Here is a 16,129-nt window from a genome sequence, read left to right on the forward strand (position 1 = left end):
CTTATTGTTCATCCTGGTCTAAAATCCATCTTTCTATCCAAATTTGTATAAAACGTTTTAGATAAATTTTGGTTTAGTTTAGATGCAGTCAGATAAAACAAACTTGCAGTAGATTGAGTTTCGCTTTTAGCAGCATGATCGTTGCTTACTTCACAAAGTAGCCTGTTCCCTAGTCATGTGCTTTGACTAGGGAACTGTGTTCAGAAAGCTAGTGCAATTCACTATTACCACAGCGAACTTGCAGCATTAGGCTAAAACAGATCGTTAGCATCTACATTGTGAAGCAAATAAACTTGTCTTGCATAATTTTAAAAAAAATTTAAATGAAATCGTTTAAATGATATTGTAACATTATTACTGTACAATGACATATTACAGGCAATGTCAGGTTTGTCCAGTTACTTGCCATGGCGTCTCCTTCTTTGTCGTTGGTATCATAGATAGCTAAAATGTATCTGTTCGTGTCTTTTATTGTTTGTCCCTCGCTTTCTTTTATCTTCTTTTTCCATTTTATCAACTACATCGTTTTAAACTTTTAGTATAATGAAACGTGCATAATCTACCTATCTCACATTATATCAAAACAAAATTTGAACTTACAATTTTTTAATAGGACTTATGCAATAATGGTACTCATAGGTAAATGAACTAAAACTTAATGCTTTATTAACAAACGCAAATTGAAACAAATTATGCATTCAAATAATGGTTAATTTCACTCATGCAATTGTTTCTAACGTAATCTAACGCAAAAAAATAGTGGATTTATTAAAATCTTACAAACGTTTTGAAGGCAATAAAGGCGTTTTCAGCAGAACTAAAACTACCAAACGAATATGCTGCTTTGGCCAAACACAAGAAACTAAACAGATACAAGAACATCTTGCCATGTAAGTACTTGAAACCTTAATGTGATGTTAGATATCTGCACTGTTTGATTTGTATTGGAACTGGTCGGAAACATTTTATTGCATTTTATAACAATTAATTTTACATTTTAAATTTTCAAATTACAACACAACCACTATACCGTGACCCCGGAATTTTTATTTTCATTTTGAAAATTCATAGGTTAACAGGGTAGATGGCATTCTCATACTAGTTTCTTGTAAAATGAATGAACATATTTATCATGAATGTAGATCGAAAGTCCTAAACAAAAGTCTTGTTGTCAAACCAACTTACACCATACAGATGAATAGATAATTGCATACTGTTTATTGGTATAAAGTATTTTTAATAGGCTACTATTATTATATTTGTTTACCTTAACAATTATATCTATTTATAAAATGTATGTTTTACATGTTGCAATTAAATATATTTACAAATATAATATACATACTTTTTGACAAAGTAACGGCATATTTTCAATGAGGTTTTACTTTTATGAATGCAACAATACAGGATTGTTTGTTAAATATTTTTAACGAGAAAATAAACGTTTTTATCATATTTCAGTAAACTCACCAAGTAAATTTGGATCAGATAATTATAAAAAATAATATACCAGTATTTATTTTGTTTCAGACGACCATTCTAGAGTGAATCTGGAAAGTGGAAAAGGGAATTCCAAAGGACTCTCATACATTAACGCTTCGCATATTCAAGTGAGTTGATGAATTTTATGTTTGTTTGTAACAAAATGCTGGATAATCTCTTTTCGTTCAATATTTTGGATAATCTGTTTTTTGGATAATATGATAATACCAATCAATAAATTTTCGAATAAAAATAAATAAATTTAAATATTTTTAACCTGCTAGGCATTTATAATTTTCATACTGATATCGGTAATCAGTTTCATAAAGTAAAGTCTCCCAATAATTCCAGGGTAATTACTGTCCTGATATTTTCATCGCAACACAAGGACCGCTCAAAGGGACAGTGGAAGCATTTTGGGTCATGATATGGCAGAAAAAATGCCAAGTCATCGTAATGTTAGCTGAGGTTATAGAAAACGGAAAGGTTAGTACAGCATTTTATTATGTGCTTATCTATTTTGTTAAATTACATTAAAACAATATTTAACGTAATTCCTTAAATCTTTACTTTGAAAGCGTGATGATTAATCCTGTTATTTCTCATGAAACGTCAAAAAATGTGTTTTACACGAATTAATTATAGACGCACTATAGAAATAAATAAACGACACGGTTGTATGGTGACATTTCGCCTTAGAAGCTAATTCAACTTTAAATAAGTGCAGAATCGATTTTGATCTTTTATATCCGCTTTAATTAAAATTATACAAATACAATCACGAAAATATTCAATATCAATATCTTTCAGCTTTTATTAAATAATCAATTACGAACAAGGTACTAAACCCGATTGGATATTATATGCTCTTTACTATTTAAACATTATAATGGTTATAAAGATAATTGAATCAGCTTGAGAAGATTTAACTGGGAATACGTCAAAGCGTTCGTATCCAAAATTGCTCTTGTGCATATTTTTCCAGAAAAAATGCGAAAAATATTGGCCGGATAAAGATTCCACTATGGAAACCGATGACTTCACAATAGCTTCTGTGGAGGAAATTGAAAAGGGTTGTTACATCATCCGAACATTTAAAATGACCTTGAAAAATGAAACGAAGGTTATAAAAAATTTTACATTTAAAATTTCCTAATTAAATAAAGGCTCATTCCATTGATATATGCTGTTGTTAAAAATCTACCTGCTGTTGAAAAGTAATAGCGTATATTAAGAAGATAGTATACGTAACATAATATAACATAATATACGTAACAGTTACACCAATGGTATGATAAAAATGTATTGTCAAAGATAGTATACTGTTAATTTGGAATCATAACAATACTTTCAAATGCTTGGTCATTTTCAAAACAATTTAATGTATCAACATATTCTTATGTAATAGCATATTCCTCATCCATGTTATCAACAACATACTGTACTGTACAATTTTGGTAAAGAGGTCACTTTCTTCAACCACAGACATATACAACCAAGCAACCAAACGGCATTTAACATAATCCATTAAAATTGAACATAAACTATAAGCTAAGTTTGTAGCTTATAGTTTATGTTCAATTTTAATAGATTATGTTAAATGCCGTGTGGTTGCTTGGTTGTATATGTCTATACTGTACTGTATATTCCAATAACATGAAACATCATGCGTAGGCCTACTCTTAGACTGGTTTATTCATATTAACATAAACTAATTCTAATGGAGTTTGGTGATGACAATGAAATTAATTTGTTTTGAAACAAAACAAGTAATTTTTATTATTGAGATTTATTTTGACTTTTTTCGTTTCTGATCACAAGTACAAGAGTTTTATACAAATACAACTTCATAAAGGACGAACGACTGGTCATCACACAGTTCCAATACACGGAATGGCCTGACCATGGTGTTCCCATGACGACAACCGGAATTATACGACTCCATGGTGACGCCTTACGAAGAAACAATGACGTTAATAATGGGATAATCGTTGTTCATTGCAGGTACTTTACTTTTTTTCATTAATGGTTCCCTTCATTACTAAGACACCACAAATTCAAAATTAGGAAATTTCGACTTTTCATTATTTCCATCCATGGTGCTTCTTCTCAATGCAGCTTTGTGAACTGATGAAATGTTTCTAAGAGTACATTGCTCTTAAATTTTTGTAATGCAGTAGTATGCATCTGATTCACTACATATAACGCGTTAAATCAAAAAATTAGTCACCTCTTTACATTCTTAACAATCTTTTTGTTCTCCTAATTGGTTACTTGCAGTTTTGATTGAAAGCATAGCCTATGCTAGGCTACTGTAGCTACTGTAACCTCCTTGAGGTAACAAATGAAATAATTTCTGCTGTAAAATATTTTTACTAATCTAGAATTATGGAAATATTGCCAATAGCTCAAATAGAATCATCACAAATCCTTTCAAAAATTTCAAAGTGTATAGCCTATAGGACTACTGCACTGAGGAGACCGGTAGGTCGAAACGGTGTGCACTGTCTGCAGTTAAGATACGCCTTATGTGTGTTTTGATTGGCTTTGAAAAGGATGCATGTAAGATTTCTCTTTGACGAGTAATGATAACTAGATTTTTGTGCATATTGGCCTAATTTTCTAGATGGTGACCAAACTGACCATAGTAAACGTTTTGCCGAGTCTATAGAATTGGTGAGAATGTATGTCAAGTGTGTGTGTGTTAAATGCATTTCAGCTTCGTACGTGTCAAATCAATTACATAAAGTAAATCAACGAAGTCTTCTGAGATAGTGACGATACTTAATTCAGTGTAGGTGAGAATGTGTCCATTGATCATGTTTTCAGCGCTGGAGCGGGACGTACTGGAACATTCATTGGAATGGACTATCTCATTCGAGAAATGAAGTCTGGCTACTCCATAAATGTTTTTGAAACTGTAAAAAACATGCGACAAGCTCGTTGTGACATGGTGCAGACAAATGTAAGTACTGTAAAAGATGTTTGTTCTTCGTAAGAACCTTGTACTTATCTGGCAAATGAGTTAATGTACGGTAAAGTTCCATACATTCAACTTAAAGCAAAAATAGAATTGAGGAGTGGTGTCCGATCCATTTGTATGAAATACAATGAAAACCTGTCTGGTCAAAGTGCGATAACCAACAGCACACGACCCTTTAACTATCATGGGCTCTTCAAACAGCCCAAGCCCTAAAGAAATGCACACCGTTTGCAATCACCATAACTCTGGTCTTTGATTTCCAAACTGCGTGGGTCTTACTTTTTTTACAAAGAAGACGACTTGGATTTCTAGAAGTTGAAAAAAATCACTAGGTTTATATTTAATTTTTTTTCTGTAATTTTCAATCATTTAGGCTACCTACAGAGGATTTTTATATTTTTGGCAAAGTGAAGTTTATTCAGCTCTTTCTTCTCGTAATACATAAACATCACTGTAACAACGTTTGTGTGGAAATCCAGACACTTGTCTAACAGCTAGTGCTGAAGTTTATGGCAATTTAAAGTTGTTGTTTTTTTTTCAGATGTTCAATCCAAACATAAATGAAAAAAAAACAAAAAAGATCAAATTTTTGGTAGTTTGTCAAAAATTTTAGTCATTTGAGGCATTTTCAAAATAAATACACAACATTTGTGAACGAAATACTCAAGAGACTGTTAAAAATCCAAAACTTTCAAGTTTTGTTTTTTCTGGCAGCTACAGTTCTCAAAATACTGCAGTTCAAAATTAAAGAATTTCTCAAAATGAAGTCTAAGAACTGCATAAAAAAGCGTGGAAGTTAAAAGGTTAATAATGCAAACAAGTCTTTTAACGGCAGTCGTTCATACGATACCCATCAGAATGAATGTGCCTTGCTTCACAAAACATTCAAGATCAACATTAATCTTCTTCTCTCTGTTAATACCACGACCACGCGTCTTCTACTGTATTTGTTCTGCTTTGTTGCAAAATATATTGAGTTTGGTGGAGTAGAGTTTTTTGAGTGAGTAGAGTTTCATTTCTTCGTTGAGTATAGAGTCGTTATTGATATAATGGCAAGTGTAAAAACCACACCCACAACATATCCGTCTACTACACCACCTGTATTAGCAAAATATTCATCTCTGTAAATTTTTGCTTCAATTGTTACAGAATCAGTACGTCTTTCTCCACAAAGTCATGGTGGAGATATATTTGTTTGGAGGAACGGATTACAACACTGAAGAGTTTCTTGGTGTCTTAAACAACATTGAAGCAACGTGAGTGTTTCTACACTGTATCTTCGTTCTTTTAAACAATAAAATAGTATTGTTGTACTGTAAATTAATTTAAACAATTTAGTTGAAGCGTTTAATTGCTTTGTGGCGCCCTAAAGGTAAACAATAATAAAGCATCTATGATATTGCCAATGTCGCATGCACTTTGCAAAAGAATAATACACAAACATAATATTATCCTCTTATGACATATACGGTATTCGATGTTGTATCGACTGGACGGTTTTAAACTCAAAACTTCTCCTATTAGTAATCAACTGCCCGCCTACTACTAGCAATCCAAACATTCGTCAGCAGCTACTAGGTCATTTCCTTGATGGATTTAAATTCTCTGTAAATTCAAGCTTTTAAAGTATTTACAGCATTAATCAACGAAATCTTTTACACCCATTCTCTTCATTTCAAATTTAAAAGCAATGAAACAGTTCTTCAAGATAATAGTGTTACACTCTTAATGTTGTTTACCTGACTTATGTTTGTCTTGTAAGCCGTATATGTTCATACGTAGGCAATAAAAACAGTTGTGGTGCTTGAAATTGTGTTTTATAAGTTGTAACTATATAAACTGAGCTACTGAGCTTTACACAGCCATGGTAAGTAGTTGTTTTTTGTTTTACATTTATATTTTGTGAGTTTCAGTGAACACTGCTATTCATAGAATAATTTTAATTCAACAAACTGGCTAATTTTAATTTCATTCATTGAATATTTTTAATTCCTACTTTCATATCTTATAAAATCTTTTAGAAGGAGATGTATTTGTCATAGCTGCATTATACATATTGACAGCAAGTGTCATATCGTCGTGAAAAAAAGACACAAAAAAGCAATCAACCTCATTTTAACAGCACGTGATGTAGTATTTGTAGCCTACTGTTGCATAGTTTATAAACTTTATATAGTAGACTATAATCATGCTTCGTTGTCATTAGTAGGCTATCTAGGCTGCATGGCCGGTACAAGGTAATGCGAACCCTTGTTCCGGCCTCTCAAAAAGATGACTGCTTAACAGTTCTCAGGTGCACACAGCTGTGTCTTTGGCAAGACACCGCAGTGATTGCCTTCCTCGTAATACGAACTGTAGAAATGTACGTTAGATAAATTCTATCTAAAAAAGTAACTCATTTATAATGATTGCGCAAAATACATTTAAGGAGTGCTGAACAATTCGCCATGTTGGATTACATTCCACCGCTAAAGACAGCACGGGACTTCGGAGCTCAAGTTATTAACAAGGATCAGAATCGAACTGACTACAATATTCCATGTAAGTTCAGGAAGGATTTATTTTATCCTCTGAAATAGTTTTTTACTAGAACTGATTTTCAGGCAATTTATTGCTATTTGCTACCGCTTCAATACATGCATGGAGCCAGTCAGTAGAGGATTCAAGGGATACCTTAGTCACGTGCTCCCCACCACCAGCAATCCTATACTGACGATAAATTCAGAGCCATATTAAAATGCAGATTATTAAAATACATAAAAAGCACCCGAAACAAGATAAAATTTGTCAAAACTTCCGAGGATAATTGCCTAGACCCTCTGTCACATTAATTGCTTCTATTTCACCTTTAAATTCACCTTTTTGACAGGTCAGTGTCAATGTAATTTCACTTGCATGTAATGATACGTTTCATCAAACTAATACTTTCTTGAATGGATACTCTCATTACAGATGACCATGCACGAGTTGTTCTCACCACCGAGGCAGATGATGAAAACACTCCTTATGTGAACGCTTCGTTCATAGAGGTGAGCTTGATCAGGTAGATGTAGGAGTTTGAACAGTTGTTGAATTTTGGAATTCACAATACACCACATTGTGCGGGTTAAAAAACTGGCAAAAGAAAGTAACTTTAGCGGGTTTAACATGTTTTATTACAAAGAGATATAACATCATTAACCCTTTGAAGGTTGGGGGGGGGCTGTCAATTCAACTTTTTTGTATCAACAAGTGTATCTCTAAAACTACTGAGGCTGTGACTACGAGATTTCTTGACTTTTCCTAACTTTTATTCAACTCTATTGAGCTGAAAGTTTGAGCGATTAAAAGTTATAAATTGAGAGATATAATGCATTTCTCAGCACATCCTCTGAAATATTTCATATTCTGTTATTCAAAATTTTCCCACCAGCTGGATGAAAGTAATTAATTTGGCCCATGTCTCGTTAATCCTAACTGTTTATGTAAAATTATGTAAAAAAAAATTAATTACAACATTGCAATGCATGTTCTTCATTACTCTACCAAAAAATAATGTGTAAACTCACGCTGCAATCACAGTCATAAGTCACCTCAACATTTCAACGTATATGAGCAGTTCTAAATTTTACATAGTTTTAATTTTTGAATACGCTCAGCGTGAATACGTTTTTGCGTAATTGCGCCATCTACCATGCGCCAAATGGTGTGCGTGGTCTGCGTGAACTGGATGACAAATCAATTGAATGGCTGCTCGACACCTGCCCAAACATCTAGACCGCGTCGCCGCCACTGCCCAAGGGTGGTAAAAGGCAGAGCCCCTCGACCCTTGGAGTGGCGAAGAAGGTTCAAACGAAGAAGAAGAAGAAGCGTGAATACGTTTACAAAGTGAATCCAAAATTTTGAAACCGTGCCTTAAAAAATAACAGAGATATCACTCCTGAAGCATAAGAAGAATCGACAGCCCTCCCCCAAACTGAGCAAAGACTCCAGGAGCCCAACCTTCTAAGGGTTAAAAAATCAACTCAAACGTTTTCGACATGTACGTGCATGTCCTTATCAGGAAGTGCTTAAATCTGCAATAGGTTATTCACAAAATGAAAATTATAAGATAAATCTGACTATGCACTATAATTGTAACGACACTCCGGACTGAAAACCAAAACTGAACAAGTGATACAAGAATGATTACGAGTAAATTATTCCACAGTGAGATGTAATTGTAAAGTACTCTCTACAGCAGGGTTCCCAATCTTTTTACGATCTCGTACCACTTGGATGGTCTGTACTGCCAAGCGTACCACCTCTTGCAGAACAACTAATTTGATCGAATCTTATTTTATTCAGAAGCAAAATATTGGCCCACTAAAATAACACTAAAGCACCACAACTAAATTTAATGAGATTTTAGTTTACTGTCCACCAAATGGTCGATGCGCGGTGTAAATTTGCCAACAGCGCGTCGAAAGTCATTTCGTTGCTGGCGCATCTAGTTGGTTTCGATTTTTTAACTTGATGTTCATCATGACTGAAAATTCCTGCTCGCATTCCTAATGGAAGGGAAAATCAGTAGCTGTAGAACAGCATGGGAAGCTAGCGTTGAATATGAAGAGGCCATACTGAGCCAGAAGTTTATTGGAGAACATTCCTTGTAACATTTATTGAATGTTTTATTCCGATCTATTTTTAGCTTACAACTAGCATTATTCAACGCTATTTGTAGCTTAAGCTATAAAACAGTAGATGACATCTATCAAGAGCAATCATTTGACATAATTAACGCCCACTGTCCCCAGCGTTGTGCGGCTTTTCAAAACAACTGTACTCCTTGTTGACAATTGACATGACCTGTATTTTGAAGATCCTATTGATACGAAACAACAGGAATAGTTATGTAACAATAAGAATAGACTTCGGGAATTTTTTTTTGTAAACAAAACCAGATAGACAAAATATAAAGTTGTGAAAAAAAACTCAAGCTACACGCGTACCACCTGAAACACCTTCGCGTACCACTAGTGGTACACGTACCACAGATTGGGAACCCCTGTAACAGGCAGTTATTCGTCTGTGGCTCATCGTTCCTTTTGTGTGTGTTCTAGTTGTTTGTCACAATGTCACATGCTTGTACTTTCGAAAGTTTTCGGCTCGCTTTCATCAGTAATCTGAAAATATTTGCAACAAATGTATTAAATAACTTCACTAGTCAACTGGCTAAACAACGTTAAATAGTCAGAGATCCAATACAAGCAGAAAAAAGAAACCAACAACTTAGAAAACAAAGAAACAGACAAAAAAAAACAATTTAAATTTGAACAGATAAAAGCGACTACAAATAGATGAGCGTCACAGGGTACCAACGTACCACAATGCATCTAATATATGTTGAGAAAAAACAAAGGACCTCTGCAAATATTGTAATTGTTTGTTCAAATTGGGATTATTCGACTGTTCAAATTATTGTAAATTGCAAAATTTCAGTTATTGTAAATTATTGCAATTGTTAAATATAGGCTACGCAATATATTATTATGATGCTCAAACTAGTTGTGCTTTGCCTTGCCTGCCGGCGAGGTAAAGCAATCTCTACCCGAAATTATATGAAGTAAAGTCCTTTTTTAATAAAACAAGTGCTCCATGTTAAGACACTTTATCACCTTCCACTTAATATTGGCATTTGTTTTGATAGAAATATCTTTGCTTTGAAGCATTGATAGCATCCCAAGCACCAATGCAAAATACAGCGCTGAACTTCTGGAGAGCCGTCGTGGAATGTGATGTGAAGATCATTGTCATGCTTACTCCACTCGAGGAATGTGGCCAGGTACGTACTCCAATAATTACACTAGGGCAGTAGCTCTTAAATTGGGGAGCGCCCCTCTTTGGAGACGTGAAGATTCTCCAATGGGCAGAGTGAAGGTGGTAAATTATTGCACTAATATGCTACTGTATTGTACAAGTAGTAAACAAATATTTTGATAACAATTTACCTTGTGTCATGATTATTGACAGGCAATGTGCTTTTATTCCGCCGTTTCGTCAATCAGACAAGACTGACTTCTTCAGGTAATCACTACCTGGTCTAGCTCCCTGAAAAAGTCAGTCGTATTTGATTGACGAAACATCGGAATAAAAGCAGATTGTCACCTTATACATCTTGTGATAGCTTAGCTTAATTTGTAACAGTAGAATGCATCATGATGTATTATCTATTGTTATTTTTATTCAAATTGAATAAGTCAAATAAATTACAGTATGATACTCCTTTCATATTAATAGGCTACTTTTTTACATTTACCTATCTACACCGGCATTGAACTTCAAAGCGTTGGATGTTTTAAGCTTACACTTGACTAGTTGAGATGGCTACCGTTGGGTAGCCATGTTCTATCTCCTTCATTCTGATGGTTCGCAGTACGCACCATTTAAAACAGTGGTTCCCAACCTTTTATTGGCTGTTACCCTAATCTCCTCCCTGAAGTGAGCCAACTACCCCCACGATCAATTTTCAAAAACTAAAGTGTTATTGTTATGTGTTTCAAAGGGCTAACTATGACAATCAAAATGCAATACAATAGGCCTAATGAATACAAGATAAAAATGCGTGGTAAATATTCAATGCGAAGGTTGGGCCTGGACTTCAGCCGCCAGCTTTGTGATCCTGGGCTTTGTGTTACTGAGGGCAATTCTTGCGTAGCTTTCGACATCCAGGCGATTGCGCTTCTTTGTCTTCATTCCCAAGACCGTTGAAAATCCTTGTTCAAAAGATGTCAGGATATATATGCCCGTGTCGCTAATGTTGGTGCGTCCTGGAGGCTGCAAAACCAGAAGGGTTTCAAGCCGGATGTTATCGGAAAGTATGTAGTAGTATTTTTCCTTAAAATCAAGTTTCAACGCTTCGTTCATTCGGAGAGTGATAAATTCTTCTTTGGCCGGAAAGTCGTCCACCTGCCTGTCATCACATGTGAGGGGCTCAGCGCAACATTGGAGACTAGCCGTGTCCAAATTCGGAAAGTAGTTGTCCATCTTCTTGGCTAGCTGGCCTAAGTGGTCAGCTATGTCCTTCTTCAACGCCGCTGTCAAATCAAGTCCATTGCCTTCGAGGTACATGTCAAGCGCCTGAAACTGCGCCACTGTGCCTCTTCCAACTCGCTTGTTCCACAATTTAACCTTTGCGATAAATGCTGCTACGGCTACTTTGGTGTCGAGTCGATCACAATTACAGTCTGGGAGCCTGCGACAGAAGATTTCACCCCATAAAGTACAAAAGGTTTGACCCCTTGAAGTTACTGGGGTCAATCATGTCACTCACAAAACGTATGGAAGATTGACCACACTGGGTGGGTCTGGACCCTAGAGCCCCCTAAAAAGCCCCAAAAGGGGGTCATTTTACCCCATAGGGTACATGGACCAAACTTGGTCAAAACGAAGTTCTATGTCAGGACATCACAAAAACATCAAATCTAACAATATTTTCAGGTGGAAAGGTGATGTAAGACCACCCCAAAGTGACCCCCCGGGGAGTTAATTTCACCCCATAAGGTACATGGACCAAAGTTGGTCAAAACGAAGTCTTATGTCAGGACATCACAAAAATATCAAATCTAACAATATTTTCGGGTGGAAAGGTGATGTAAGATGCCTTCAAAATGACCCCCTTAATGTGACCCCTTCGGAAGGTTTATTTCACCCCACAAGGTACATGGACCAAACTTGGTCAAAACGAAGTCTTATGTCAGGACATCACAAAAATATCAAATCTAACAAAATTTTCGGATGGAAAGATGATGTAAGACCACCTCAAAGTGACCCCCAGGGGGTTAATTTCACCCCACAAGGTACATGGACCAAAGTTGGTCAAAACGAAGTCTTATGCCAGGGCATAACAAAAATATCAAATCTAACAATATTTTCGTGTGGAAAGGTGATGTAAGATGTCATCAAAGTGACCCCCAGAGGGCTTATTTCACCCCATAGAGTACATGGACGAAACGTGGTCAAAACGAAGTCTTATAGGACACCACAAAATATCAAATCTAACAATACTTTCAGTTGGGAAGGTGATAAAAGACCTACCCAAAAGTGAATCTCTTCTTGGTTTAATTTACTTCATCCCTTACTCGAACCAATCTTGGTGTAACGGAAGTGCTATGCCAGGACAGTACGAATGGATTAAATCTAACAATATTTTTATATAGGTTTTGATGAAATACATTCATAAGCTGTGCCATGATGCATGAAATGGAACTAAATTTAAAAAAAAAATTTTGTAGAAATCATATTCAGTCAATCGAAAAAAGGCAACAGGACATGACAATACATGGCTTTGTAACACCAAAAACAGAAAGTACATAAGAAGCATAGAGCCAGAAAATTGATCCAAGATCTTAATACGACCACTAAATGTTGACTTCGTACAACTAACTATCCAAATCAAAATGTTTCGAAATGAATCATTTCGGAATGTTAATTCAGGCAGTAATGAACATTTTCCAGCTGCTACAATAAATAACCCAATAAACCTAATGTCGTAATTTTTTGTCATTAATGCCATTTGCTTCATGTCTCCAATCAGTTATTGCAACTGTTCATTCATAAACATAGATTGTTTGTGTAAATGTAAACGGTCGTTTCTTTATTCTTCATTGTCACTGCTGTAGCTTTCACTTTCTTCGTCTTCTTCTTCAGATTCATACAATTCTCCAGTTATATACAGAGAAAAGAAATAAAGACTATACGAAACATTTGCTATTATGCACTGCAGATATGCGTAACATACAATAGTAATTTTATTGTCTTTTACATACGTCTATTTTTCTTCGAATAATGCAACATTGCAACTTACTTTTAACTAGAAAAAGTGTTATTTTTTCAACATTTATTAATTATTCAATGCACCCAGGCATTTCTCTCAAGATTGCAGAAACTATAATTGGTTATAAGTTCCTAAAACGAAACTTTACAGCCACTTATTAGCTAATGTTTACAGTCTTGAAAGTAAATGACGGATACACCAGGAGAAAGTTGTATATTTATAAATGGTAACTTCAGCGACATCCAATGCTGTTTACCTTTTTGACTTTCCTGGATGGGATCAGATTCCACGTAAACATCTAAAGATGTAGGTGAAGCTTCACCTTCAAACCACACCACTTTATAACAACCTCCTTCTTCTTTCCAGCCATACTCTACTGGCGATGTTGCTGCTTGTTCACTTCTAGTTGAAGATAACCACCGTCTTGCGATGAGATGTGTGCGCCTTATCTTCTGGAGAAGTAGGCTACTCGTGAACAAGGTGGTAGAGTACTACTCTCTACGTATCTAGCTTCTGTATGCATGATATCCTTTCATTTTCTTTTTTGGGTTTGTAGCTGCCTAACAACATTTGTAAACGGACTTCGTTGACATAATTAATTTTCTTGTTTTTGTACATGTTACACACAAAGTTCTCTATTGTGATGATAGTGTCTTCACTAATTTCTTTGTCTTGTCCGAGTTGGCTAAAAACTGCCTGCGCTTTGTGGTTTCCTTGGAGTACTTTCAGCGGCCGCACTTTCCCTTTCCTGCTAAATGACGAGGTGTAATCAGAACCTGTAAGGGCATGGTATGCAGGTAAACACTTGCAAGTCGTCGCTCCAAGTGCGGTATGCAGCTGGTTGATGCTGATGCAGCGCTGCGTGTTATTTCTTTGCAACCCAGCTTCTATCCATATCTTTAACACTTAGAAGGTTGGGCTCTTGGAGTCTTGCTCAGTTTGGGGGGGGGGGGGGGCTGTCGATTCTTCTTATGCTTTAGGAGTGATATCTCTGTTATTTTTTAAGGCACGGTTTTAAAATTTGGAATTCACTTTGTAAAATTATTCACACTGAGCATATTCGAAAATTAAAACTATGTAAATTTTAAAACTGCTCATATACGTTGAAATGTTGAGGTGACTTATGACTTTTGGATTATTTTGCGATTAAAACAATTGTAGCGTGAGTTTACACATTATTTTTTGGTAGAGTAATGAAGAACATGCATTGCAATGTTGTGATTAAAAATTTTTTACATAATTTCAATTTGAATCTATATTTTTCATGCAAAATAATAACTTTTCCCACGCTCAAACATAAGCTCGCCGCTTGACTAAAAGAACAATGCTTCATCAATTACATGCAGTAATGAGATTTCTGAACGCGCGTCACACCAATTTGGATTACGATCTTGTGACCTCGGTTGTTAGAACAGCAACTCCTACGCTTTATTAACAAATGTAGACCAGCTGAACAAGCAGGGTGGCGTTTATCAAATATTATTATGCAATCCACGGAACGAATGGAAGATCATGCGACAAAAAACGCGGTTTAAATGCAATGTATTGTAGTTGTAACAGCGTCTCTCAATGTAAGTTCAATGTATGCAATGAGGCACATTGAAGTTACCTGTGGCTGCACATTTACAGTTCGATAGTACGAGGAATTGAATACAACGCTAATACAATAATTTGACGTGGATTCAACATCGCAAGACGGTGTAAACATGCGCGGGTTTGCAATTAGATTACTTCTCTTCTGTCCTTGTTTGTATAAAAGTGTATAAAAGTCATAAAATCAGTCGTTGTATTCGTGCTAAAATTCAACTATGTTCAAACTGCATTATATTGATATTTTCTAAATAGAAAATGGATTTATAAAATATGAATACAATACTGTTTCAGCATATAAAAATGCTGAATTTTACATCGAGTATTACGATTAGTTTTATGACCCACTTTTTATACAAAAAAGGATAGATGATTTTGATAAGCAATTTATATGGAAAACCGCGCTCGTTTACATTAGTATTCAACTTCTTGATATGTTGAATCAACATAAAATAGCTATCTGTCTAATGAAAGGAAAAAAAGGAAAATCTTTCATTGAGCCCGCGTTTTATTTAGGCCGTGGTTGAATTGATTGATTGCTTTATTTTGTTGTGCAATATTATAACAGCAAAATCGCAATCGCAATGAAACCGCAATCATTCAAATAGTTTATTCTGCACAAAAGCAAGCTTGACGTACTCGTATGGAATGTGCAGGGCATAAAGGCTTTTCACAGCACTGACATTGGCCACGGTTTTTTGGTAGTTTATTTTTTCTGGCTTTGGCAACTTCTCCCATAATAGCGTGTTTGCATACGTCGCATCTACATCGTGTTGACGATAGTTGGGGCAGGGTGGCACTTCTGCCGCTTGGAGTTGATACAGGGGTTGTTGAAGGTTGTTTACCCAAGGTAGCTGAAAGAGCAGTGTTCATCTGCAAATGCAGAAAAAAGGAAGCATCAATAATGGTTGCATTTATCGTTTCAGGAGGGGTTGTTGAAACTAGTGACTCTAAATACTTCATCATTGCAGCTTTAGGAGTCTGTTGCATTGTTCCGTCCACATGGCTGAGAGACAATGGAATAGGCGTCGGTGGGTATTTCAGTACTTCTGCCATATCTATTTGCCATATCTATATATGCTTCTTATGAACTTTCTGTTTTTGGTGTTACAAAGCCATGTATTGTCATGTCCTGTTGCCTTTTTTCGATTGACTGATTATGATTTATACAAAAACTTTTTGTAAAATATAGTTCCATTTGATGTATCATGGGACAGCTTGTGAATGTATTTCACCAAAACCTATATAAAAATATTGTTAGATTTAATCCATTCGTATTG

The 16,129-nt window shown here is 35.4% G+C and overlaps 1 protein-coding gene across 1 annotated transcript in view; it reads left to right on the forward strand.

Annotated features, from left to right (window-relative positions):
• LOC145770887 (uncharacterized) overlaps positions 1 to 16,129 on the forward strand; it is a 60,411-nt gene that overhangs the window by 32,582 nt on the left and 11,700 nt on the right. Inside the window, exons 23-32 of the mRNA XM_082582630.1 lie at positions 794 to 890; positions 1,531 to 1,610; positions 1,834 to 1,968; positions 2,468 to 2,605; positions 3,338 to 3,486; positions 4,312 to 4,447; positions 5,615 to 5,721; positions 6,894 to 7,006; positions 7,418 to 7,494; positions 10,134 to 10,268. Of these exons, the coding sequence (XP_082438756.1) occupies positions 794 to 890; positions 1,531 to 1,610; positions 1,834 to 1,968; positions 2,468 to 2,605; positions 3,338 to 3,486; positions 4,312 to 4,447; positions 5,615 to 5,721; positions 6,894 to 7,006; positions 7,418 to 7,494; positions 10,134 to 10,268 (1,167 nt within the window). The remainder of the gene's footprint in view (positions 1 to 793; positions 891 to 1,530; positions 1,611 to 1,833; positions 1,969 to 2,467; positions 2,606 to 3,337; positions 3,487 to 4,311; positions 4,448 to 5,614; positions 5,722 to 6,893; positions 7,007 to 7,417; positions 7,495 to 10,133; positions 10,269 to 16,129) is intronic.

The sequence above is a fragment of the Aplidium turbinatum genome, chromosome 5, assembly GCF_918807975.1.
Source record: "Aplidium turbinatum chromosome 5, kaAplTurb1.1, whole genome shotgun sequence".
Taxonomy (NCBI): domain Eukaryota; kingdom Metazoa; phylum Chordata; class Ascidiacea; order Aplousobranchia; family Polyclinidae; genus Aplidium; species Aplidium turbinatum.